The sequence below is a fragment of the Myxine glutinosa genome, chromosome 7 (genome assembly GCF_964187855.1).
Source record: "Myxine glutinosa chromosome 7, kmMyxGlut1.1, whole genome shotgun sequence".
NCBI lineage: Eukaryota > Metazoa > Chordata > Myxini > Myxiniformes > Myxinidae > Myxine > Myxine glutinosa.
In genome coordinates this window covers 57,017,424-57,044,923 of record NC_136267.1, presented here as the reverse complement: position 1 = coordinate 57,044,923, position 27,500 = coordinate 57,017,424, and the positions used below count along the sequence as shown (strand labels likewise).

The window sequence follows — 27,500 nt, the reverse complement described above, 5'->3', positions numbered from 1 at the left end:
CAATACAATTTTCTGGAGCGCTGGTCGCAACTGCCTTGTTGAAGGGCCCGTTCAGGTCGACGGCCTTTGTGGTCAGAGCCATAGTCGTTGTCGGCGGCTTCTTCACTTTCCATCCTGTAAAATACTTTCTCATACAGAGGAGGACTAGAGATTTCATTAGTGCCCCCCAAATTACTACCCCGATTATCACAGCCAGTGCGGTCAATAACCACTTCACTATGGTGCCCGTCCATCCCCGGAACCAGTCAGTGAGCCAGCTAAATTTATAAGAATTTTCGCGCGCGATCCGATCGATCGTCAGGGTGTGGCTAGTTTCCCTTAGTCTCACTATTGCGGCTGACACTCCTTCAGACGGATCAGGTATGTAAGTGCAACATTTTCCCTCTATTATTCCGCATACCCCTCCTTTCTCTGCCAGGAGCATGTCCAAAGCCACCCGATTCTGCATCACCATTGTACGCATGTGAATTACCGTGTCCAATAGTATGTCATGAGCCGTAGCGGTGTCGTTTGCCACCTTTTCTAGGGCCAAAGCCAATTTGTCTATCCGGAAACTATCCATGACTGTGCCCGCTCCTGGGAAGAAGAAACCAAACACCTTTTCCCATAGGCTCCCGTGTAGTTTAGTGGTTCCATCTTCGTTCATGACTGACCTCTTATAACGCCTGTCCAAGGACTTTGGGTCTAGCTCATCCAGTATCTCAACGTCAGGAAGGACTGAACCCAGATAACATGTGCCCCCCCAATTATTTGGTAAATAGGGGTAAGCCTTGTCGCCGCATATAAACATTGTCCCATGGGGTGGGACCAGGTGGGTGGATAAGCACTGGAGTCCCTTTACCACCCCATTAATCCTACTAACCCCCCTAGAGAATGTTATAGCCGTTATGTTGTGGTTGTGTTTATCTTGCAGTACTATTCGTAATGTAATCCCCGAGCTCCCTTGTCCCAGCTTCCCGGGGAGAGTGTAGGCGCATTCTGATTCTCCCATACGCAAGTGGCCGGAACCCTGGAGGCAGACCGTCCCTTTCTGTGGTTTGACCCAGACGGGGGCAGGCCTCTCGGCCACATGGGCAATCATTGACGGGCGATAATTAAATTGTCGATTGCAACTCTGGCCGTTGTCAACCCCTTCTCTTTCCAGCGTGGTGACTAAACATGGGGAATCGATAGGTTGTGAGCAGAGGTCATTGAGGGACAAGGGTAGCACTATCATGTGTATTCCTGTGGTGCCTGCTTGGGGAAAGCGCATGCACGACCAGCAGTGTGTCCTATTTTGAATTGTTGCCACCTCCCTGGCCACTTTCCAATATGTGTTTTCACCCTTCTTTGGGGCCTTATCCTGGGGTTGCGGCGTGAGTATGTATTCGTTGCATCGTATGTAGTTCTTTTCGCCACCGGCCGCGCCAGGGGTCCAGACGCTGCACCGGACCTGCATAGTCATGTCTTTCCCTAGGCGTGTGCGTGTTTGTAGCTTAAAATCAGGGGTTCCCCATTGGTATCCTGGTTGGGCCAAGGTCTTAATGCTAGCTTGCCCGTCTTCCCGGAACTCTCGTATCTTTCGTAGTACAATGCCAACGCGTCCAGGCCCTGCCGACAGTGCTAGCCATCTTACGGCTACCCAATTTGTGTACAGGGTTTTTTGTTCAAAACATGGTAGTGATACTCTTTGTCCCCATGTTACGGTGAGGTGTCGGGTTCCGTTATCGCATCTATTGGGATCGGAGCTTCCCCTAGCTGCTGTTATTTGAATCAATAGTATCATACCTATGATTAGGCCCATCCTTACTGTGGTTGCTGTGGTGTAGTGTCTGGTGCTTGTATGGCCAACTTACAGTGCGTGGCGTGGATCCACGAAGTCTTGCCCTCGCAAAAGACTGCCGTTGGTGTAGTCAGCAACACCTGGACTGGTCCCTTCCACCTTGGTTCCAAGGCGTTCTTGCGGGTGAAGTGTTTTACGAGCACGTAATCGCCGGTCTGGAAGTCGTGGATGGCGTGGCTTGTTGGTTCAGGCAACGCCTCTCGTACCCGGGCGTGAATGCTGCGTGCCACATTGGACAATCCTCTGCAAAACTTTAAAAGCATGTCATCCATCACAGGCAAGTCAAGTTTGGACATGTCCATCGGTGCCGAAACAGGCAAACTCATAGGTCGTCCCATTAATATCTCGTGGGGGGAAAGGCCCGTGGTGCAGCCCGGGGTGGACCGGATACTCATTAACGCCAGCGGGAGTGCTTCCGGCCACTTCAAACCTGTGTCTGCACAGATCTTGGCTACCTTGAGTTTCAGCGTCCCATTGGTGCGTTCCACAAGTCCCGCTGATTGTGGGTGATAAGCGCAATGGAAAGATTGTTTCACGCCCAGTGCCTTTAGGATACCCTTAATCACCTCTCCCGTGAAGTGGCCCCCTTTGTCTGACGAAATTTTCTGAGGGATGCCGAATCTGCACATGAAATCCCGCACGAGGCGCTTGGCTACTGTCGGGGCGTCTGACTTAACGCATGGATAGGCCTCGACCCATTTTGTGAACATGTCCACGATTACCAGGACATATCGGAACGACATACTTGGTTCCATGTTAATAAAATCGAACTGGACATGACAGAAGGGCCCGATTGGTCGAGGATGGCCCGCATTATGTGGGTGCCTAGGAGGTGCCCCCCTGTTGTGTTGTTGGCAAACCGCGCATGACCGGCACACCTCTGATGCGATTCGCGACAGTCCCGGTGCCGCCCAGGTATAGTTTATCTGTTCCATCACCCCCCTCTGGCACACATGGCCATTTTGATGTCCCATACGTGCCAGCCAAGGCAGTAGTTCCTTGGGTGCTATTGGTTTTCCATGAAGGGTCCACATCGCATTTGGTCCGGGGCGTGTGGCCCCTCTTTTTACCCAGTCATTGTGTTCGGCTGCTGTTGCTGCGTTTTGAAGTTTTATAACGTCCTCATTAGTTGGTGAGGCGGTGATGATGGTGCACCCAATTTGCGGGGAGGGGGTAGGTCCTGAGGTCGGTATGTTGGCAGTTTGCGTGTGTGCCCCCTTTGCTCGCGTTACCATCGGCATGTTCCGTCCTATTTGTTGGTTGGCCGCTTTTCCTGCCGCTGCGTCTGCTCTGGCGTTGCCTCGGGCGACGTCAGAGTCTGTCTTTTGGTGGCCGCGACATTTAATTACCGCGATAGCGCGGGGAAGCAAGATGCTTTGGAGTAGCCCTTCAACCAGTTCGCCGTTCTTTATGACCGAACCCGCGGATGTGAGAAAGCCTCGCATCTTCCAGATTGCCCCTTTGTCGTGAACTACCCCGTGCGCGTATGCTGAATCTGTATAAATGTTGACGGCCAGGTCCGCCGCCAAGCTGCATGCTCTAGTCAAGGCGCACAGCTCCGCCTGCTGGGCGGAAAATGTGGGCGGAAGGCGCCCACTTTCTACCGTCTCACTATCTGAACACACCGCGTATCCAGATAGCAAAGAGCCGTCCCATCCGCGTTTAGCCGACCCATCGACGTAGTACACACGATCGGGGTCGTCGAGGGGAACGTCCTTCAAGTCCGGACGTACCGTGGAGACTTGCTGTACTACATCGACACATACGTGGGGTTCGCCCTCCTCTGGGGTGGGCATCAGTGAGGCCGGGTTGAGTGTAGTGCAACGTTTAATGGTGACGTTGGCGGCCGTTATCAGTGCTGTTTCGTATTGCATTAATCTAGTGGTCGACAAATGTTGTGTTGTCCGCTGTAGTAACAGTGAAGTGACGCAGTGCGGTACCTGTAGCGTTACCGGGTGCCCCATCACAATGTCCGCTGTCCTTTCCACAGCGTACCTCGCCGCTGCCACGGCTTGCAGGCACACCGGAAACCCTTGCTCGACCGGTTCCAGCTTTTTACTAAAGTAGGCTACCGGTCGTTCCTTATCTCCATGAGTCTGTGTCAAAACGGACTGAGCAAAACCCCTTATTGCATGAGTGTAAAGGGTGAATGGTTTCGCATAATCGGGGAGTCCTAAAGTCGGTGCCGTTACCAATGCCTTTTTCAGCCCCTCGAAACAGCGCATCAATTCGTCTGTCCAAACCAAGTAGTTTGGTTCTCCTACTCTAGTGGCTTCGTACAGCGGTTTAGCAAGTAGCGCGTAGTCAATTATCCAAGAGCGGCAGTAACCCGTCATACCTAGGAAGCGCAACATCTGTCGTTGCGTACTTGGCCGTGGCGATTCCATGATGGCGGTCACCCGTCCAACATGCAGTTCTCGCTTCCCGTGTGAAATGGCATGACCCAAATAGGTTACTACCTTCCGTACAAATTGGAGCTTTCTCCGTCCCACCTTGTGGCCCTTGGCCGCCAAGGCTCTTAGCAGGGCCATGGAGTCCACTTCACAGGCTTCCTTGGAGGGGGAACAAATCAACAAGTCGTCAATGTATTGCAACAACACCGAACCCCCTTTTAGTTCCACGTCTGCCAAATCGCGGTGCAACGCTCGGGAGAACAGGGTGGGGCTGTCGGAGAACCCTTGGGGTAACACCGTCCAGGTGAACTGGCGCCCCCTAAAGGTGAAGGCGAACAAGTATTGTGACTCGGGTGCGATGGGTACGGAGAAAAAGGCCGAGCATAAGTCAATGACGGTAAAATGTGTTGCGTCCGGTGGAATAGATGTCATAAGGCCTTCCGCGTTTGGTACCACTGGGTGTATGCCTTGTATGACCTTATTCACTTCCCTCAAATCCTGCACGAACCTCCATTTATCCTGCATTGGTTTCTTTACGGGCAAAATTGGTGTGTTGCATTGGCTGTTAGTTTCTACAATTATTTTCTGTTTTACCAAAGATTGAATCACCGGCTCTATGCCCGCATCGGCCTCGTGCCGCAATTTATATTGTCTCACGTTTGGGAGGGGCATTCCTGGTTGGACCGGTATTACCAGAGGTTTGGCATCGCGAATTCGCCCGACATCGTTGTCGTGTTGGGACCACAAATCGGCCGGAACCTCCTCCAAAAGGTCATCGGACTCGCCCGGGCCCTGAGACACCGTTCGTACAACGTGGTTGCCCTTTGGGGGCAGGTCTGTCTCTTCAAATTTTCCTTCTATACTCTGCTCCTCAAGGGTGATCAAATACCCTTCGTCATTGTCGAGCATCGTCACTGTCCAGTGGTCCACTTCATAAATGGCGCTGCACGGAATTTCTCGCAAACGCCCCATCATCCATCCTACACTTTCCGCCGGCCATCCTTTGGCGGTGGTGAGGGTAACATGGGCGTCCACCCCTGCGGGGTACTGAGACAACGCCCGCTGTTCCGCGGTTAGGGTTACCTCGACGCCTATTCCCTCCCGTCCAACCCATATATTTGACAATATTAGGTCCGAATTCTTACCTATTGACCCCTTTATCTTTCCTCGGTACTCGTCGTCATCGCCCCTAGCATCGTAGTAGGCCGTGCAATGGGGAGGGTTGTCCTTTATGTCTGTTGTAATTTGGTGTACGTGCAGCCAATCTCGCAACCCGTCACTCTGGGAGCATACTGTGTCTAGGACGTGTGCCCAAGAGGCCAAAGCCCCCTTTTCCAGGCTCCACCAGTAGGCGGTGGGGCCGGGCCGAGACAATGCCGTCATTAACAGATCGCGTTTGGATTCCGCGACATCTACAAAAACTCCCTGCTCCGTGCATGAAATTTGGCAGCCTAAACGGCAAAGTAAATCCCGTCCCAACAAGTTAGTCGGGGCGGTGGTAGTCATCAAGAAAGCGTGTCTAGCCTCTAATGGGCCGCACACCACTCTTACCTCTTCTGAAATGGGAAGCGCTTGGGGCAAGCCTGAAACTCCCACTATCTGAACATCTCTATCAGTGGGGCGCAAAGATGGTAGCTGCCCTTCGTTAATAGTACTGCGAGTCGCGCCCGTATCTACGAGAAAATCTACCGGTTGCCCATCCACGTCTAGTGTCCAGGTCGGCTCCTCGGTTGGTGTCATAGTCAAGAGGGGGCATTCTACGGGCGGCCCGCCGGCGTCCCGTCAATAGGCTACTTGATTTCTCTGTGGCGGGTATCCCTGGCGGGGCCCCCTGCAATCACGTTTCCAATGTCCCATCCGTCCGCAACGGAAGCACGCCCCTTGTGGAGCGGTGGATGCGGGATGCCCGTTACTGTTGCGCTGACCCTGTTGCGTCGGACGCCTCGCAGGCTGTTGGTTCCGCTGTCCCCATTGTGGCGGCCCATTCCCGTTTGCTCCGCTTGGGGCCCAATAACTTGGGGGAGGCCCATCGATTTGGGGAGGGGGTCCCTGTGGATACCCGTTCTGGGGAGGGGGCGTTTGTACTGCCCAGGTCTGTGGAGGGGGTGGTTGCATGGCCCAGCTCTGCGGCGGTGGAGGGGGCCCCTGCATGTTCCAGTTTTGGGGAGGGGGCCCTTGTGGGTTCCAATTTTGGGGAGGGGGCCCTTGTGGGTTCCAATTTTGGGGAGGGGGCCCTTGTGTCCGCATGTCGACTCGTCCATTGTCGTTGTCATCAGCGTCATTTTCGTTTTCGTCATCGCGCCCCCACTCTTCGTTGGGCTCTAACCTGGTGTCCCGATTCTGGGCCCGTCCTTGGCCTCGATTTCCCTTCTTATTTTGGTTGAGTTGGTCCCGTTTCTCCTGGACGAGCATTTGCAACATGTCGTCCTTAACATCGGCCTTCTTCTCGTCGCCCTCGCCACATTGTTCGGCCGCTTCGACTAGTTGGTCGGTTGGGGTGTTTCTCCATCCTATCATAGCCGTTTGAATGCGCTTCTTAACTGCCGGTCTCATTCCTTCTACAAAAAAGTTGTTCACTACAGCGTGAGGGAGATCTTGTGCCCGCACCTGGCCCAGTCCTCCCCACTTTAACACTGCTCGTTCCACCCTCTCTTTCCAATCGAGGGCTGCTTCGCCATGCTTCTGTTTTAGGCCGTATATTTTATTCCAATCTGGCCCCGCGGCTGGCATCAGTGCGGTATGTACCCCGGCCAACAATAAGTCGACCAGGGCCTCCCAATCGGCGAGGGTCTGGGCCGCGGTTTGGGCCGGGGGCGGTGCTACATTTGGCCAGCGTGCGTGTACTTTGGCCTGGTCCCACACCCGCGCGGGCAATACAGCCTTCCCCATGTGGCAGACGTCCCGCCAATCTGCGCCTGTATTTTGTATCCACAACCGCATAAATTCCGGTATCTGACCGGGATGTTCAGCCAGCAGGGTTCTCACCCGCTCCTGCATAGACGCCAAATCTGATTCCCTCCAGGGTATCCTGATGTTAATGGGTGCCCCCCTGTTCAGTCCTATTGTTTTTAAAGGACACATCCCGATTGCAGGTTGTGGGTTCTCTGATTCCGTGCACCCTTCCAATGAGGGGTACAGTTCTCCTGGCCCCTCTGGGGCCGCGAACCCGCTGTCCGCCCCATTAATTTCTTGTCCTCTAAAAGGATTGCCCGGGCTAAGGTGAACCTGAGGGGCGGCTGGTCTAGTTTTCTGGGGGTCTAACCCCTGGGGGAACAGGGGCGGGGGTGGGAGAGGTGGCGCCTGTAGCCCGGGGACAGGGCTCAGGGCTTGGGGGGGTAGAGGCATGGTGGCTACCTCCCCTGTCGCGGGGTCTTGGTCCGGATTATGGACGAGCGGCATTAGCCGCTGATTTGCTTGCTTAACTACCTCCTTAATTGTTTTGTCCTGAACCTTGTCTGCTTGTTTCTTTTGGCCCTGAAGCTTCAGTACTTCCCCTGCCAAGCTAGCCTGTCTTGAGGCTGCCAGTCGCTTCATTCCTTCCTTTTCCCACCAGCCATACACTTTCCAGTAATCGGGTGGGAAGTGTTTCCTTTCCCTTTCTAGCTTATCCAAAGCTCCGTACAACACTTCCAACTTGTCAAGTGCAAACGACCCCTCCTCTGGCCAGGGATTATTTAAATCTTTAGTTAACACAGCCCAGTCCTTTACTGGTCTTACCGCGGCAAAATGATGCCTCTTAAACATGAAAGATGCCGGGGTTCCCTTAAGGGGTTCCCCTTCTTTCATTAGCTTGCTTCCCATCTTATTGCTCTGGGCTGATCCTTCCTGGAAAGTTCTCGGCCTGGCTCAACCTTTACGGCTGTCCGACCTCACTTTTCCCCTTTCCCTTGTTAACTATAACGTTACCCTTATCGAACGTTATCTTTACCGATATCCTGCGCAAATCCTATCCTTTAACGTTATTCTTACTCTTAATGTTTTATCCTGGTGATTTTAACAAAGCCACGTCATTCTGAGGCCTAAAATGAGCCTTTACTTACAATTTCTGTTCGAGTGCAGGCAGCGCAGAAGACAGGGAGACTTAAACCGCTCGAGGGAGGAAGGTACGAATTTGGAATAATAGCCCTCTGATATAAAACAACTCTCACCTTTAATCAAATCAACGTGCCGGCGCCGGCCTCAGGCAGCCTTCCTCCTGTCCTTCGGGCTCCGTTTCCCGTCGTCCGGTGCTGCACCCCACTCCTGGTACCATCTGTGAAGAAGCAGCTCTTCGTTTGCAAAAGAAGTCCACAAACAGTTTGAGAATGACGCAGCTTTATTAAAAACCAACTTATACAGATCCGGAGGAAGCGAACATCGACAGCACGACTCGCCCTTGTGCCACGTTCAGCCCTTCCTAAAAATGCATTGATTCACATTCACTTAAATAGGGACACGCTTATCAGAAAATCTCCGAGAGAACAAAGGAACTGGCGAGAGTTCCTCCCACCGTTATCCCTAGCCCCCACCGTTATCCGCTCTGTCATTCGGGGGAGTGCAGCACGCACCGTCGAGATCCGGGCCAGATGTGTTTCAGGGCTCCGAGGTGACAGGAAATATAACTCACAGAAGAGGGAATCGCACTCTTTGGTTCCGTTAAGATCGTAAAGTAACTGAGTTTGCCTGATGAGTTCCAGGTGTAAAAGGCACCTTCGGTTCACCTTTCTCATTTTTAAACACAAACTGAAGCATGTTTATTGTAATTCAGGCGCCGCTATGGTTATATGGAATATAATTAATGTTTTTTAAGTTTATATCTGCAATCCGAGCATTCTACTTGAAACTACACATTCCACGCGCGTATAAACGTCCGCCAGCCCGCGGCTCGAGGCGCCATCTGCGGACCGAATGGAGAGAATTTATGACCGGGCTTATCTTGCATCGAGAGGGCACATGGAGGACGAGCCATCCGTCCAGCACGAAATGCATCGAGTACTTTCCCATTTATCCCCAGCAAAGCGAAAACCCCTTTATTTACTTATGTAAAACATTAAGCAACATTTTAAATCAAAACATATTATTCGACCGACGTTTTATACAGAATTCTAAGCAATAACGAATCTACGACTTGACATTCCTTCCTCTTGTCTCGTCGAGACAAAGTATCTTAAGAGACAACGTGCCACATCGGGCTTTATTGAAAAATAATTGTGTAATGCGGGTATCTCCCAAGGGCATATCGTGCGCCCAAAGCGCCTCGCCCATGCATTTGGCGAGCGTGTCGTGCGGTGCGTGCTTGGAACCTGAGGGCTCAGAACATGAAAGTCCATTAACGTTTCGGATCCACAACGAAGGCGTCTGGTCCAGATGAGGTTCTGCCCCGCCAGAGGGCCAACAACCTCCCCTGCGGAACTTGCTCCCCCCACCCTTTGCAGACTCGGTCCTTGCAGATCTTCGAAGTTAATCAACGATCATGCCCATGAGGTCCCTCACGTGCTGCTGTTCTGGGGAATACATAATATTGTCAGTATCTTGTGTCTCAATTTCCTGGTCAGGGTACAGAGCGTAAAAATCCGATTCACTTGAAGCATTTGAACTTAATACATATGAAGCAAAGAGAGGAACTTCCTTTATGTCAAAGTCTCCCTTGGGCGCCTGGTCGGCTTGCGGGTCTAGGATATCCACGTCGGGTCCCTCGACCGCCAGGCCCAGCGTCGCAATCAGGTCCATAGTTGGGTTGAAAGGGGGCGTGCAGCTGTCGGCTTGTAATACATAAGAGGCGTTAGCCAGTACACGCAAGGGGTTTATAGCACAAGTATCACAGTCATCACATACACCGTTACAGGCAGCAGCCAGTTCCCACATGGGATCCACACAAGTATCACAGTCGTCACAAAATTCAATACAATTTTCTGGAGCGCTGGTCGCAACTGCCTTGTTGAAGGGCCCGTTCAGGTCGACGGCCTTTGTGGTCAGAGCCATAGTCGTTGTCGGCGGCTTCTTCACTTTCCATCCTGTAAAATACTTTCTCATACAGAGGAGGACTAGAGATTTCATTAGTGCCCCCCAAATTACTACCCCGATTATCACAGCCAGTGCGGTCAATAACCACTTCACTATGGTGCCCGTCCATCCCCGGAACCAGTCAGTGAGCCAGCTAAATTTATAAGAATTTTCGCGCGCGATCCGATCGATCGTCAGGGTGTGGCTAGTTTCCCTTAGTCTCACTATTGCGGCTGACACTCCTTCAGACGGATCAGGTATGTAAGTGCAACATTTTCCCTCTATTATTCCGCATACCCCTCCTTTCTCTGCCAGGAGCATGTCCAAAGCCACCCGATTCTGCATCACCATTGTACGCATGTGAATTACCGTGTCCAATAGTATGTCATGAGCCGTAGCGGTGTCGTTTGCCACCTTTTCTAGGGCCAAAGCCAATTTGTCTATCCGGAAACTATCCATGACTGTGCCCGCTCCTGGGAAGAAGAAACCAAACACCTTTTCCCATAGGCTCCCGTGTAGTTTAGTGGTTCCATCTTCGTTCATGACTGACCTCTTATAACGCCTGTCCAAGGACTTTGGGTCTAGCTCATCCAGTATCTCAACGTCAGGAAGGACTGAACCCAGATAACATGTGCCCCCCCAATTATTTGGTAAATAGGGGTAAGCCTTGTCGCCGCATATAAACATTGTCCCATGGGGTGGGACCAGGTGGGTGGATAAGCACTGGAGTCCCTTTACCACCCCATTAATCCTACTAACCCCCCTAGAGAATGTTATAGCCGTTATGTTGTGGTTGTGTTTATCTTGCAGTACTATTCGTAATGTAATCCCCGAGCTCCCTTGTCCCAGCTTCCCGGGGAGAGTGTAGGCGCATTCTGATTCTCCCATACGCAAGTGGCCGGAACCCTGGAGGCAGACCGTCCCTTTCTGTGGTTTGACCCAGACGGGGGCAGGCCTCTCGGCCACATGGGCAATCATTGACGGGCGATAATTAAATTGTCGATTGCAACTCTGGCCGTTGTCAACCCCTTCTCTTTCCAGCGTGGTGACTAAACATGGGGAATCGATAGGTTGTGAGCAGAGGTCATTGAGGGACAAGGGTAGCACTATCATGTGTATTCCTGTGGTGCCTGCTTGGGGAAAGCGCATGCACGACCAGCAGTGTGTCCTATTTTGAATTGTTGCCACCTCCCTGGCCACTTTCCAATATGTGTTTTCACCCTTCTTTGGGGCCTTATCCTGGGGTTGCGGCGTGAGTATGTATTCGTTGCATCGTATGTAGTTCTTTTCGCCACCGGCCGCGCCAGGGGTCCAGACGCTGCACCGGACCTGCATAGTCATGTCTTTCCCTAGGCGTGTGCGTGTTTGTAGCTTAAAATCAGGGGTTCCCCATTGGTATCCTGGTTGGGCCAAGGTCTTAATGCTAGCTTGCCCGTCTTCCCGGAACTCTCGTATCTTTCGTAGTACAATGCCAACGCGTCCAGGCCCTGCCGACAGTGCTAGCCATCTTACGGCTACCCAATTTGTGTACAGGGTTTTTTGTTCAAAACATGGTAGTGATACTCTTTGTCCCCATGTTACGGTGAGGTGTCGGGTTCCGTTATCGCATCTATTGGGATCGGAGCTTCCCCTAGCTGCTGTTATTTGAATCAATAGTATCATACCTATGATTAGGCCCATCCTTACTGTGGTTGCTGTGGTGTAGTGTCTGGTGCTTGTATGGCCAACTTACAGTGCGTGGCGTGGATCCACGAAGTCTTGCCCTCGCAAAAGACTGCCGTTGGTGTAGTCAGCAACACCTGGACTGGTCCCTTCCACCTTGGTTCCAAGGCGTTCTTGCGGGTGAAGTGTTTTACGAGCACGTAATCGCCGGTCTGGAAGTCGTGGATGGCGTGGCTTGTTGGTTCAGGCAACGCCTCTCGTACCCGGGCGTGAATGCTGCGTGCCACATTGGACAATCCTCTGCAAAACTTTAAAAGCATGTCATCCATCACAGGCAAGTCAAGTTTGGACATGTCCATCGGTGCCGAAACAGGCAAACTCATAGGTCGTCCCATTAATATCTCGTGGGGGGAAAGGCCCGTGGTGCAGCCCGGGGTGGACCGGATACTCATTAACGCCAGCGGGAGTGCTTCCGGCCACTTCAAACCTGTGTCTGCACAGATCTTGGCTACCTTGAGTTTCAGCGTCCCATTGGTGCGTTCCACAAGTCCCGCTGATTGTGGGTGATAAGCGCAATGGAAAGATTGTTTCACGCCCAGTGCCTTTAGGATACCCTTAATCACCTCTCCCGTGAAGTGGCCCCCTTTGTCTGACGAAATTTTCTGAGGGATGCCGAATCTGCACATGAAATCCCGCACGAGGCGCTTGGCTACTGTCGGGGCGTCTGACTTAACGCATGGATAGGCCTCGACCCATTTTGTGAACATGTCCACGATTACCAGGACATATCGGAACGACATACTTGGTTCCATGTTAATAAAATCGAACTGGACATGACAGAAGGGCCCGATTGGTCGAGGATGGCCCGCATTATGTGGGTGCCTAGGAGGTGCCCCCCTGTTGTGTTGTTGGCAAACCGCGCATGACCGGCACACCTCTGATGCGATTCGCGACAGTCCCGGTGCCGCCCAGGTATAGTTTATCTGTTCCATCACCCCCCTCTGGCACACATGGCCATTTTGATGTCCCATACGTGCCAGCCAAGGCAGTAGTTCCTTGGGTGCTATTGGTTTTCCATGAAGGGTCCACATCGCATTTGGTCCGGGGCGTGTGGCCCCTCTTTTTACCCAGTCATTGTGTTCGGCTGCTGTTGCTGCGTTTTGAAGTTTTATAACGTCCTCATTAGTTGGTGAGGCGGTGATGATGGTGCACCCAATTTGCGGGGAGGGGGTAGGTCCTGAGGTCGGTATGTTGGCAGTTTGCGTGTGTGCCCCCTTTGCTCGCGTTACCATCGGCATGTTCCGTCCTATTTGTTGGTTGGCCGCTTTTCCTGCCGCTGCGTCTGCTCTGGCGTTGCCTCGGGCGACGTCAGAGTCTGTCTTTTGGTGGCCGCGACATTTAATTACCGCGATAGCGCGGGGAAGCAAGATGCTTTGGAGTAGCCCTTCAACCAGTTCGCCGTTCTTTATGACCGAACCCGCGGATGTGAGAAAGCCTCGCATCTTCCAGATTGCCCCTTTGTCGTGAACTACCCCGTGCGCGTATGCTGAATCTGTATAAATGTTGACGGCCAGGTCCGCCGCCAAGCTGCATGCTCTAGTCAAGGCGCACAGCTCCGCCTGCTGGGCGGAAAATGTGGGCGGAAGGCGCCCACTTTCTACCGTCTCACTATCTGAACACACCGCGTATCCAGATAGCAAAGAGCCGTCCCATCCGCGTTTAGCCGACCCATCGACGTAGTACACACGATCGGGGTCGTCGAGGGGAACGTCCTTCAAGTCCGGACGTACCGTGGAGACTTGCTGTACTACATCGACACATACGTGGGGTTCGCCCTCCTCTGGGGTGGGCATCAGTGAGGCCGGGTTGAGTGTAGTGCAACGTTTAATGGTGACGTTGGCGGCCGTTATCAGTGCTGTTTCGTATTGCATTAATCTAGTGGTCGACAAATGTTGTGTTGTCCGCTGTAGTAACAGTGAAGTGACGCAGTGCGGTACCTGTAGCGTTACCGGGTGCCCCATCACAATGTCCGCTGTCCTTTCCACAGCGTACCTCGCCGCTGCCACGGCTTGCAGGCACACCGGAAACCCTTGCTCGACCGGTTCCAGCTTTTTACTAAAGTAGGCTACCGGTCGTTCCTTATCTCCATGAGTCTGTGTCAAAACGGACTGAGCAAAACCCCTTATTGCATGAGTGTAAAGGGTGAATGGTTTCGCATAATCGGGGAGTCCTAAAGTCGGTGCCGTTACCAATTCCTTTTTCAGCCCCTCGAAACAGCGCATCAATTCGTCTGTCCAAACCAAGTAGTTTGGTTCTCCTACTCTAGTGGCTTCGTACAGCGGTTTAGCAAGTAGCGCGTAGTCAATTATCCAAGAGCGGCAGTAACCCGTCATACCTAGGAAGCGCAACATCTGTCGTTGCGTACTTGGCCGTGGCGATTCCATGATGGCGGTCACCCGTCCAACATGCAGTTCTCGCTTCCCGTGTGAAATGGCATGACCCAAATAGGTTACTACCTTCCGTACAAATTGGAGCTTTCTCCGTCCCACCTTGTGGCCCTTGGCCGCCAAGGCTCTTAGCAGGGCCATGGAGTCCACTTCACAGGCTTCCTTGGAGGGGGAACAAATCAACAAGTCGTCAATGTATTGCAACAACACCGAACCCCCTTTTAGTTCCACGTCTGCCAAATCGCGGTGCAACGCTCGGGAGAACAGGGTGGGGCTGTCGGAGAACCCTTGGGGTAACACCGTCCAGGTGAACTGGCGCCCCCTAAAGGTGAAGGCGAACAAGTATTGTGACTCGGGTGCGATGGGTACGGAGAAAAAGGCCGAGCATAAGTCAATGACGGTAAAATGTGTTGCGTCCGGTGGAATAGATGTCATAAGGCCTTCCGCGTTTGGTACCACTGGGTGTATGCCTTGTATGACCTTATTCACTTCCCTCAAATCCTGCACGAACCTCCATTTATCCTGCATTGGTTTCTTTACGGGCAAAATTGGTGTGTTGCATTGGCTGTTAGTTTCTACAATTATTTTCTGTTTTACCAAAGATTGAATCACCGGCTCTATGCCCGCATCGGCCTCGTGCCGCAATTTATATTGTCTCACGTTTGGGAGGGGCATTCCTGGTTGGACCGGTATTACCAGAGGTTTGGCATCGCGAATTCGCCCGACATCGTTGTCGTGTTGGGACCACAAATCGGCCGGAACCTCCTCCAAAAGGTCATCGGACTCGCCCGGGCCCTGAGACACCGTTCGTACAACGTGGTTGCCCTTTGGGGGCAGGTCTGTCTCTTCAAATTTTCCTTCTATACTCTGCTCCTCAAGGGTGATCAAATACCCTTCGTCATTGTCGAGCATCGTCACTGTCCAGTGGTCCACTTCATAAATGGCGCTGCACGGAATTTCTCGCAAACGCCCCATCATCCATCCTACACTTTCCGCCGGCCATCCTTTGGCGGTGGTGAGGGTAACATGGGCGTCCACCCCTGCGGGGTACTGAGACAACGCCCGCTGTTCCGCGGTTAGGGTTACCTCGACGCCTATTCCCTCCCGTCCAACCCATATATTTGACAATATTAGGTCCGAATTCTTACCTATTGACCCCTTTATCTTTCCTCGGTACTCGTCGTCATCGCCCCTAGCATCGTAGTAGGCCGTGCAATGGGGAGGGTTGTCCTTTATGTCTGTTGTAATTTGGTGTACGTGCAGCCAATCTCGCAACCCGTCACTCTGGGAGCATACTGTGTCTAGGACGTGTGCCCAAGAGGCCAAAGCCCCCTTTTCCAGGCTCCACCAGTAGGCGGTGGGGCCGGGCCGAGACAATGCCGTCATTAACAGATCGCGTTTGGATTCCGCGACATCTACAAAAACTCCCTGCTCCGTGCATGAAATTTGGCAGCCTAAACGGCAAAGTAAATCCCGTCCCAACAAGTTAGTCGGGGCGGTGGTAGTCATCAAGAAAGCGTGTCTAGCCTCTAATGGGCCGCACACCACTCTTACCTCTTCTGAAATGGGAAGCGCTTGGGGCAAGCCTGAAACTCCCACTATCTGAACATCTCTATCAGTGGGGCGCAAAGATGGTAGCTGCCCTTCGTTAATAGTACTGCGAGTCGCGCCCGTATCTACGAGAAAATCTACCGGTTGCCCATCCACGTCTAGTGTCCAGGTCGGCTCCTCGGTTGGTGTCATAGTCAAGAGGGGGCATTCTACGGGCGGCCCGCCGGCGTCCCGTCAATAGGCTACTTGATTTCTCTGTGGCGGGTATCCCTGGCGGGGCCCCCTGCAATCACGTTTCCAATGTCCCATCCGTCCGCAACGGAAGCACGCCCCTTGTGGAGCGGTGGATGCGGGATGCCCGTTACTGTTGCGCTGACCCTGTTGCGTCGGACGCCTCGCAGGCTGTTGGTTCCGCTGTCCCCATTGTGGCGGCCCATTCCCGTTTGCTCCGCTTGGGGCCCAATAACTTGGGGGAGGCCCATCGATTTGGGGAGGGGGTCCCTGTGGATACCCGTTCTGGGGAGGGGGCGTTTGTACTGCCCAGGTCTGTGGAGGGGGTGGTTGCATGGCCCAGCTCTGCGGCGGTGGAGGGGGCCCCTGCATGTTCCAGTTTTGGGGAGGGGGCCCTTGTGGGTTCCAATTTTGGGGAGGGGGCCCTTGTGGGTTCCAATTTTGGGGAGGGGGCCCTTGTGTCCGCATGTCGACTCGTCCATTGTCGTTGTCATCAGCGTCATTTTCGTTTTCGTCATCGCGCCCCCACTCTTCGTTGGGCTCTAACCTGGTGTCCCGATTCTGGGCCCGTCCTTGGCCTCGATTTCCCTTCTTATTTTGGTTGAGTTGGTCCCGTTTCTCCTGGACGAGCATTTGCAACATGTCGTCCTTAACATCGGCCTTCTTCTCGTCGCCCTCGCCACATTGTTCGGCCGCTTCGACTAGTTGGTCGGTTGGGGTGTTTCTCCATCCTATCATAGCCGTTTGAATGCGCTTCTTAACTGCCGGTCTCATTCCTTCTACAAAAAAGTTGTTCACTACAGCGTGAGGGAGATCTTGTGCCCGCACCTGGCCCAGTCCTCCCCACTTTAACACTGCTCGTTCCACCCTCTCTTTCCAATCGAGGGCTGCTTCGCCATGCTTCTGTTTTAGGCCGTATATTTTATTCCAATCTGGCCCCGCGGCTGGCATCAGTGCGGTATGTACCCCGGCCAACAATAAGTCGACCAGGGCCTCCCAATCGGCGAGGGTCTGGGCCGCGGTTTGGGCCGGGGGCGGTGCTACATTTGGCCAGCGTGCGTGTACTTTGGCCTGGTCCCACACCCGCGCGGGCAATACAGCCTTCCCCATGTGGCAGACGTCCCGCCAATCTGCGCCTGTATTTTGTATCCACAACCGCATAAATTCCGGTATCTGACCGGGATGTTCAGCCAGCAGGGTTCTCACCCGCTCCTGCATAGACGCCAAATCTGATTCCCTCCAGGGTATCCTGATGTTAATGGGTGCCCCCCTGTTCAGTCCTATTGTTTTTAAAGGACACATCCCGATTGCAGGTTGTGGGTTCTCTGATTCCGTGCACCCTTCCAATGAGGGGTACAGTTCTCCTGGCCCCTCTGGGGCCGCGAACCCGCTGTCCGCCCCATTAATTTCTTGTCCTCTAAAAGGATTGCCCGGGCTAAGGTGAACCTGAGGGGCGGCTGGTCTAGTTTTCTGGGGGTCTAACCCCTGGGGGAACAGGGGCGGGGGTGGGAGAGGTGGCGCCTGTAGCCCGGGGACAGGGCTCAGGGCTTGGGGGGGTAGAGGCATGGTGGCTACCTCCCCTGTCGCGGGGTCTTGGTCCGGATTATGGACGAGCGGCATTAGCCGCTGATTTGCTTGCTTAACTACCTCCTTAATTGTTTTGTCCTGAACCTTGTCTGCTTGTTTCTTTTGGCCCTGAAGCTTCAGTACTTCCCCTGCCAAGCTAGCCTGTCTTGAGGCTGCCAGTCGCTTCATTCCTTCCTTTTCCCACCAGCCATACACTTTCCAGTAATCGGGTGGGAAGTGTTTCCTTTCCCTTTCTAGCTTATCCAAAGCTCCGTACAACACTTCCAACTTGTCAAGTGCAAACGACCCCTCCTCTGGCCAGGGATTATTTAAATCTTTAGTTAACACAGCCCAGTCCTTTACTGGTCTTACCGCGGCAAAATGATGCCTCTTAAACATGAAAGATGCCGGGGTTCCCTTAAGGGGTTCCCCTTCTTTCATTAGCTTGCTTCCCATCTTATTGCTCTGGGCTGATCCTTCCTGGAAAGTTCTCGGCCTGGCTCAACCTTTACGGCTGTCCGACCTCACTTTTCCCCTTTCCCTTGTTAACTATAACGTTACCCTTATCGAACGTTATCTTTACCGATATCCTGCGCAAATCCTATCCTTTAACGTTATTCTTACTCTTAATGTTTTATCCTGGTGATTTTAACAAAGCCACGTCATTCTGAGGCCTAAAATGAGCCTTTACTTACAATTTCTGTTCGAGTGCAGGCAGCGCAGAAGACAGGGAGACTTAAACCGCTCGAGGGAGGAAGGTACGAATTTGGAATAATAGCCCTCTGATATAAAACAACTCTCACCTTTAATCAAATCAACGTGCCGGCGCCGGCCTCAGGCAGCCTTCCTCCTGTCCTTCGGGCTCCGTTTCCCGTCGTCCGGTGCTGCACCCCACTCCTGGTACCATCTGTGAAGAAGCAGCTCTTCGTTTGCAAAAGAAGTCCACAAACAGTTTGAGAATGACGCAGCTTTATTAAAAACCAACTTATACAGATCCGGAGGAAGCGAACATCGACAGCACGACTCGCCCTTGTGCCACGTTCAGCCCTTCCTAAAAATGCATTGATTCACATTCACTTAAATAGGGACACGCTTATCAGAAAATCTCCGAGAGAACAAAGGAACTGGCGAGAGTTCCTCCCACCGTTATCCCTAGCCCCCACCGTTATCCGCTCTGTCATTCGGGGGAGTGCAGCACGCACCGTCGAGATCCGGGCCAGATGTGTTTCAGGGCTCCGAGGTGACAGGAAATATAACTCACAGAAGAGGGAATCGCACTCTTTGGTTCCGTTAAGATCGTAAAGTAACTGAGTTTGCCTGATGAGTTCCAGGTGTAAAAGGCACCTTTGGTTCACCTTTCTCATTTTTAAACACAAACTGAAGCATGTTTATTGTAATTCAGGCGCCGCTATGGTTATATGGAATATAATTAATGTTTTTTAAGTTTATATCTGCAATCCGAGCATTCTACTTGAAACTACACATTCCACGCGCGTATAAACGTCCGCCAGCCCGCGGCTCGAGGCGCCATCTGCGGACCGAATGGAGAGAATTTATGACCGGGCTTATCTTGCATCGAGAGGGCACATGGAGGACGAGCCATCCGTCCAGCACGAAATGCATCGAGTACTTTCCCATTTATCCCCAGCAAAGCGAAAACCCCTTTATTTACTTATGTAAAACATTAAGCAACATTTTAAATCAAAACATATTGTCGCGTAACCGTGATTAACACCACAGTTACGGATGACCGATTTGCGAGACTTTAACTCCCGAGGCGAACACTCAATGGCGGACTCAAGTTCAACACCAACGCGCGGAATGGCGGGGCGCAGCGAAGGCTCCGCAACCTTATCTATTAAAATCAAACACCCAGGAAAACTGCGTTCAGATATTATGTACAAAAAGTAATATAAGGGTTTATTAGGAAAAGTAAAGCCAGTGAAAAAGCCCGCCGGTAAATCTAGTAACTCTAATAAACCTAAATCGGGACGTCCCCACACGACTGACAGCAAACACAAACGAGGGAGATTAATCACGAAAATAACACGTCCCGTCGTTCAAAATATACGCGGAGATCGGGCTTATCTGTCTTTGTCGTCTTGTATTGTTGGTGTCCAGCACCGCTCCTTCCGGCCCGATCGCACACCACGAGGCCCCTCGCTCCAAGCACCACGCGTCCGACGCAGGCCAGCGGCTCCACTTGACCAGGGACAGGAAGGACTCCTTTCAACTCCACTCGACTCGACGACGCGGGAGTGCTGGCAGCCAAGTGCCAACGAACTGCTCAGTGCCAACTGGGTGTGCTCTCGTGTGTCTCCTGCGACTCCCTACAACCCGAACTGCACTCGAACTGCGACTGGAATGGCGTGTCCTCTCCAACTCTCCACCACCGCTCAACTCTCTGGTGCCTGCCTGCGTCTGCAGTGCCTGCCACGAACTCAACTTCTTGTGACTTGCGACTCAACTCCTGAAATGGCGTCCGACCGTCGCCTATATTGGTGGCCGATGACGTCACATTGCGCACTCCTCAGCCAATCAAAGCCTCCCGCGACTCCTGACATCTCCCCCGTTACGCGACCCTGCGGTCCTGGCATAACACGTGCCGGCCAGGTTTGTAGGCCTTTGGAGGTGTACACGGTGGCGGCCAATTGTGGTGGTGTTTTTGACCTGGTTTCCTGTCAATTTAATACGAAGTCCTTGTCAGGGAAAGGGGATTATTTAATGTTGCGCTAAGGACCTAACTAATGTTTATGTGGTTTGCAGTGCCATAATGGACAAAGGTTTGACTACTAGGTGATACTCACAGGGGCGTTACCTTTAATCCCTCACTATTTAACACTCGGACCTCCAGGTAGATCCACAACCATACATCTTACCCCGACAAACGCCTAGACATCAATAACTTATTACATGTAGAGTCCCTGTCACGACAGCCGAATACCTACCTATTCAGATCTACCTAGCTCTAGATGTTGCATTACCAAATTCATAACACAGCCCCCCCCCTGGAACCGTAGCTCCTGCAAGGTTCACCGCAGGGCTACCATTCCAGCCTTAACACTTACTGTCACACACTTAATTAACCTATGAAATAAATCAGGAAGGGCTGTGGGAAGTGAGTCGGACTACCTACCTACACTTCCTTAACATGCTGAACCCCTTAACCATCATGCAAGTATGTACATCTTCTTCGTTGTTCCTGTGGAGGGAGGAAACAACAACACACAACACTAACTTAACCACAAAACTTAACCATCTTTCCAAAACTCAAAACTCTAACCTTTGTACATACCCCGGTCTACAGACCGCGTCCCCCGGTGGATGCCACAAGACACAACCTTACCTGCGGGGCCATCCCCAATGCATCCCACTAAATTTCCACGGGCCCTGTCCAGATGTTACAGGTGAGTGACACGGCTCGGTGGATTTCGCCCACATTCATGCAACACAGACCCCTTAACCACTCATTCTCATTCCATAGGTCATCAAGGCATTTCAAAAATCAACAAAGCACTTATTTCAATACACCCCCTGCAGGACCATGGCATTGATGTCATTCACGTGTGTGTGCATTCCTCAACTAGGCAGCGGGGAGGTACCGCACAAAAAGATGGTGGGGGCGCATCAGGCTGTGGTGCCCGCAGTCCCAAAAACAAGTCAACCGACTTACAAGTTCATTGCCCCCCCCCCTTTTACCTCTTGGCCCCATGACAGCCCAACAGCCCCTTTCCGCCGTTACCTCGCCGGTGAGGGTCTCCACACACACCAGGCTCCTTTGCCTCCTGCTTTCACGCAGCAACACGGGTCACTGGGGGACTTCCTCACCCCGCGGCGCCCAACCAGACCCTCCACCGACGAGCTCCAATTTCCAGTTACCACCGGCTGCCAGGGGTAATTGCCGCAGAGGGGGGCCCGCAGGCATCGCTCCTCAGAGCTTGCTCTGTACCTGCGGACACACACACCTTCCCCACCCACAAGACCCCACAACACACTTCCTCCCCCACTGCCATTCAATTCTCCACACAACTCAGCACAATTCAGTACATGGTGTAAAAGGTGTTACAAGGCTTGCCATGGCCTGCTACATGTGAAATTCCCCCAGTTCACATTTAAACCATCACATCTTCCCAAAAGCACATTTCCAAAAGCACAATTATCACCCCTCATTATCTCCAATAATCATCACACACTCTCCAGGTTCCACTCTCACGACCACATCAAAACACGTAACCACAATACAAAAACATACGCCACCCACAAGACACTGTGGCTCCCATTCCATCCCCTCACCGGCCATGTCATCACTCACACCCGCCTCCCAACTCCAATTTACATGTCCCCAATTTCCAAAGCAAATCCTGAAGCCTGGGACAGTACTCCTCAAAGCACTCACCTTAAGTGCAGGTAGTTGCAGGTTGGTCAGGTTCAAGGGTGTCATCCACCACTACAATTCCCAAAATTTCACATTGGGCCTACCAAATCCTTCCAAGTTTCTCTTTTGTCCCCACTGCACTGGCAGGTATGTGGATCCGCATCCAACGGTGATCATCACTACACAACTACCTGTGGCCACGACAGCTCTGCACCTCTACCGTGCAAGGGTCACCGGGACAAGGTGAGCAGTCAAAACGCCAACATGGCCCATGAGTGTCCATAAGGGTGCGACCCACCATCCATCCTTCGGCCCCCCTGCGAGGAACACAGCTGCAGCAGCCCCAGCTGGCCAATGTGGTGAGCACTTGCTGCCACAACACCCACTACCGCACACACAACCTCGGCCCTGGGGGGCACGGTCGCAGTGCGTGGCATCCCTACAGCCACGTCCCCTGCACCTCCCCATCATCCCCCAGTCCGACTACAGAACTGCAGCCCCCCAGTGCTCACCCACACTTGACCACACCAAGGTCCAGTCAACAGCCATGCTCCACCAGGAGACCCACCCAGAAGACATGGTCCACACACCTCGGACACGCACAGCACCACGTTGACCCTCAGGCTACACAACTACATCCCCATCATCCCGCGTCCCAAATATCAGCACAGTTGCCCCCGCAACCAGTTGAAAGCTGTGTCTTGCTACCCTATTAATTTCATCACAGCCTCCAACACTTTGGTCTACACACCTGGATCAATAATGGCGTCACTATACAGTGTCCACCATGGCATTTCACAATCCACCCTTAAATTTGCATCTAACCCACAGATTACCCATGCCAAACATTTGTCACCTTTTACTAACCTCACCAAAGAAGGATGCTTTGCCATACACATGCCAGCCGAGCATGGCCCATATGCTCGGCGCGTTACACATCTCCCGATTCACATCCCCATGGCTCTCTTCCCAACCCGAGAGTCCATAAATCATAACGGAGCATCTGTGGAAGGTCACTCACACCATCACGTTCCACAGATGCCCCAATGGTTGTCCGGCAGGCTATCTCCATCCCTGTCCATTCGGTTTGACCCGCGTCCATAGACCAACCACCATGCCAGGTCACCACATGCTGGTTGTCCCAGAGTCCCTGGAGGAGAGTGCCAGGCCGCATGCCCGGGTGGTCACCACATCAGTCCCAAGTTGGCCGTCCGCAGTGCCACCACCAAAGCGCGACCCACAACACCTCCCCCTAGTGGTCCTCAATATTTGCCATCCCAGGCTTGAGAAACCACCTCGGACCTCCCTGGAGGTCTTAACCCCCACCAGGGTCCGGTGACCCTGCCGGCCCGAGCCACCAGCTCGGACGGCGCCCCGACGGACAAGGGACGCCACACTCCACCAGACCCCCCGTGGGACCCAGGTCGTACCTCGACACCCAAGGCTGGACCCCACGTCCAAATCTCGCCATCACTGCCCCCCAGCTGGCCGGCATACCCAAATTTTGAAAGGGGCAACTTTTGCCCGAGGCCATCACCCATGACCTCTCCATGTCCAAATCCCGCAGCCCGGGGACCAATCCCCACCATGGCTGCTCCAAATCAATTTCCCATTGTAATTTTATTTTAAATTTTCTTTTACCAATTTTCATTCCCACTGCCAAACCGCAGCTGCAGGGAACAACCTCTACCACCGGTTGTTCTGCCCCTCCCTGCAGTTGATCCAAATTCCCTACAGGGACCAAATCTCCAGAAGCTCTATCTCCCGATCCTCCAAGATCCAAATCCAGCCCGGAGCCAACACACTCCCCCAACTGGTTGTCCAATTTTGGAGCCTCTGTTTCCAAATAGCAGTGTACAGTGAGCGTCCCCTCGGTCATTCCAACCACCTCCTCGGACCAACTCACCTCATCACCCAGGCTCCTTTGGGCCTGAACAAGCTCTACCTCCATGGGACTGTCACAGGTCTCCAGCCGCTGGATCAAATCATCCTCATCATTACAAATCATTCCTGGCCCCGCCAGGCTTTGATCAATATCCCCAATAAATACCCGGTCCGGCTCTATCGCATGGACCCCCAAAAACTCTACCCCCTCTTGCCTCGCACCACCGCCCTGGTGCTGCACAATTCCAAATTCATCCCCCGGTTGGGGTGTTGTGACATCCACACGGTCCCGATAAACAACCAGGCCAGAATGTGGGAAACATTCCCCATTACAACTCTCACATTCCAAATTTCCTTCCCCGCTCACCTGTGGACACTCCACGTTTACCTGCAGGCATTCCCCCTCTACCTGTACACATTCCCCATCCACCTGTGGACATTCCCCATCCACCTGTGGACATTCCCCATCCACCTGTGGACCTGCGGTCTCCCCATCATCCCCCATTTTGTTTGCCAGCCCATCAATTGTAATACTCCATCGATCACTCATTTCCTTCATTTTGTTTGCCAGCCCATCAAGTTTATCCTCCAATCCACTTTTCGTTTCTTCCATTTTTCGAAGCAATTGACCCAACATCTGGTCGGTTGTCGGGGCCGTTCCTACTACTCCCGACTCCCCGGTGGGGGAGGGGGATAAGTTGGTGCTCGGGACGAGGGAGGTTCCAAGGCTCACCTCTGCATCTAATTCCCCTATTTCCGGCTCACTCCCAACGCTGACGGAGGCCTCGCTGCGTACTTCCATCTCATCAATTTCCGACATCCGCTTTCCGGAAGATTGTTTCCCGCGCGCGTATTTATTTTAATAATTCCTGAAACACAATTTAAATTTGACGAAGACGCGATATCGCGCTCCGTATGCCCAATTGATTATTAAATTTCTCCGCCTCGCCTATACAAATTTTGCGTTCGAACGTCGGACGCAATGTACGCCCGACCGTGTCGATGTCTCGCCGCGGACAAAAAAATTTGTCCGACGGGTTCAAATCCTACACTCCTGACACCACTTGTCGCGTAACCGTGATTAACACCACAGTTACGGATGACCGATTTGCGAGACTTTAACTCCCGAGGCGAACACTCAATGGCGGACTCAAGTTCAACACCAACGCGCGGAATGGCGGGGCGCAGCGAAGGCTCCGCAACCTTATCTATTAAAATCAAACACCCAGGAAAACTGCGTTCAGATATTATGTACAAAAAGTAATATAAGGGTTTATTAGGAAAAGTAAAGCCAGTGAAAAAGCCCGCCGGTAAATCTAGTAACTCTAATAAACCTAAATCGGGACGTCCCCACACGACTGACAGCAAACACAAACGAGGGAGATTAATCACGAAAATAACACGTCCCGTCGTTCAAAATATACGCGGAGATCGGGCTTATCTGTCTTTGTCGTCTTGTATTGTTGGTGTCCAGCACCGCTCCTTCCGGCCCGATCGCACACCACGAGGCCCCTCGCTCCAAGCACCACGCGTCCGACGCAGGCCAGCGGCTCCACTTGACCAGGGACAGGAAGGACTCCTTTCAACTCCACTCGACTCGACGACGCGGGAGTGCTGGCAGCCAAGTGCCAACGAACTGCTCAGTGCCAACTGGGTGTGCTCTCGTGTGTCTCCTGCGACTCCCTACAACCCGAACTGCACTCGAACTGCGACTGGAATGGCGTGTCCTCTCCAACTCTCCACCACCGCTCAACTCTCTGGTGCCTGCCTGCGTCTGCAGTGCCTGCCACGAACTCAACTTCTTGTGACTTGCGACTCAACTCCTGAAATGGCGTCCGACCGTCGCCTATATTGGTGGCCGATGACGTCACATTGCGCACTCCTCAGCCAATCAAAGCCTCCCGCGACTCCTGACATCTCCCCCGTTACGCGACCCTGCGGTCCTGGCATAACACGTGCCGGCCAGGTTTGTAGGCCTTTGGAGGTGTACACGGTGGCGGCCAATTGTGGTGGTGTTTTTGACCTGGTTTCCTGTCAATTTAATACGAAGTCCTTGTCAGGGAAAGGGGATTATTTAATGTTGCGCTAAGGACCTAACTAATGTTTATGTGGTTTGCAGTGCCATAATGGACAAAGGTTTGACTACTAGGTGATACTCACAGGGGCGTTACCTTTAATCCCTCACTATTTAACACTCGGACCTCCAGGTAGATCCACAACCATACATCTTACCCCGACAAACGCCTAGACATCAATAACTTATTACATGTAGAGTCCCTGTCACGACAGCCGAATACCTACCTATTCAGATCTACCTAGCTCTAGATGTTGCATTACCAAATTCATAACAATATTATTCGACCGACGTTTTATACAGAATTCTAAGCAATAACGAATCTACGACTTGACATATATATATATATATATATATATATATATATATATATATATATATATATATATATATATATATATATATATGTTGTTATGGAACCCAACGTAGGCGTATGGTTCCCCTTTGAGGAGGGATTAGTCCCCTCGCTTGTCACTGACCGACGTGGTCGCCGAGCAATGCCGAGCCGAGCAATGAATTCGGGTGGTTTGGTCGCCTGCAGGTTGAATCCGTCCGGCTTTCGGTTCAAGGGAGGTGGTTTGGTCGGGCCACGATTCCACGCACCATCTCGGCGCGGTACCTTGCGGTCCCAGGCCCGATGACCGAGGCTCGCCCGGTCGGAACCCCGTCCCCACGAGGGGGCACCGTTCCGCTACCTCTCACTCGCCCTTGAACCGGACCGGTCGCCTCGCCCGACAAGGCCCGGACTCGACCGTGCGGGGCGGGGCCAGGCCCGAATCGTGCGCGACGCTCCGAAGCGGGGCGACGCAGCATCGATCCGCGCGAGGCTTCGCATCCAACAAAGCGTGCCCCGTGCGCAGCTCCGCATCCAACAAAGCGTGCCCCACGCGCAGCTCCGCATCCAAGAAAGCGCTCCGCGCACCGAGCGCCCGCTAGCCGTCGCCCTAGCTGCTAACCCGGTCAACGTCGATGCTTCACTTGCATGCTCACACCACGCGACCCGTTTCACACTCACTAAGCCCGGCGTTCCAACGCCATCCGTACATTCCACACACTCTGTCCATTCCACCAACACTCTCCCTGTTACACACCACACCTCTCGCGCACACTCGCCGTTCGCACACTCCCTTAACACACCTCGCGCACTCTTCCTCGGTACGTACTCCGTACCACTCACCATGGGCGTGCACTCTTGCATCCACCCACTACCGCGCTCCGATGTGCTCCCTCGCACTCGTGCCACAACCAACTCAGGTGTGCTTTCTCGCACACCCTTGCCGTTCATCCCATACGTGCATCCTCGCACCCGCTCCACCACCAACTCACTGCTCGTGTCACACTCCGTACACCCCGACGTGCATTCTCGCTCGCACTCGGTTTCACTCCCACACTTTATAACACACCCACTCGCCGACGCACACTTTTTCCTCACACGCGTGCCATATCCACTCACACGGGACCCTTCACCAACGCCCTGGTGCCATATTGACCCCAATCGCGCGACAATTCTCTT

At 52.9% G+C, this 27,500-nt stretch overlaps 4 protein-coding genes across 14 annotated transcripts in view; 2 read left to right on the top strand and 2 right to left on the bottom strand.

Moving 5' to 3' along the window:
- LOC144892949 (uncharacterized) overlaps positions 1-8,426 on the bottom strand; it is a 10,002-nt gene extending 1,576 nt beyond the window's left edge. The window contains exons 1-2 of the mRNA XM_078781766.1: positions 8,364-8,426; positions 1-2,041 (exon numbers count right to left, since the gene is read on the bottom strand). The exon at positions 1-2,041 is cut by the window's left edge and continues 1,576 nt beyond it. Of these exons, the coding sequence (XP_078637892.1) occupies positions 1-1,783 (1,783 nt within the window). The 5' untranslated portion in view covers positions 1,784-2,041; positions 8,364-8,426. The remainder of the gene's footprint in view (positions 2,042-8,363) is intronic.
- Positions 1-27,500, top strand: part of LOC137431270 (uncharacterized) — a 917,646-nt gene that overhangs the window by 435,988 nt on the left and 454,158 nt on the right. The gene's annotated exons all lie outside the window — the stretch shown is intronic.
- The window catches only part of LOC144888143 (uncharacterized), a 1,118,715-nt gene that overhangs the window by 1,080,990 nt on the left and 10,225 nt on the right, over positions 1-27,500 (top strand). The gene's annotated exons all lie outside the window — the stretch shown is intronic.
- Positions 8,915-18,520, bottom strand: LOC144892948 (uncharacterized). The gene is made up of 2 exons (XM_078781765.1): positions 18,458-18,520; positions 8,915-12,135 (listed from the first exon to the last, which is right to left on the bottom strand). The coding sequence occupies exon 2, from the start codon at positions 11,875-11,877 to the stop codon at positions 9,655-9,657; it is 2,223 nt and encodes a 740-aa protein (XP_078637891.1). The 5' UTR covers positions 11,878-12,135; positions 18,458-18,520; the 3' UTR covers positions 8,915-9,654.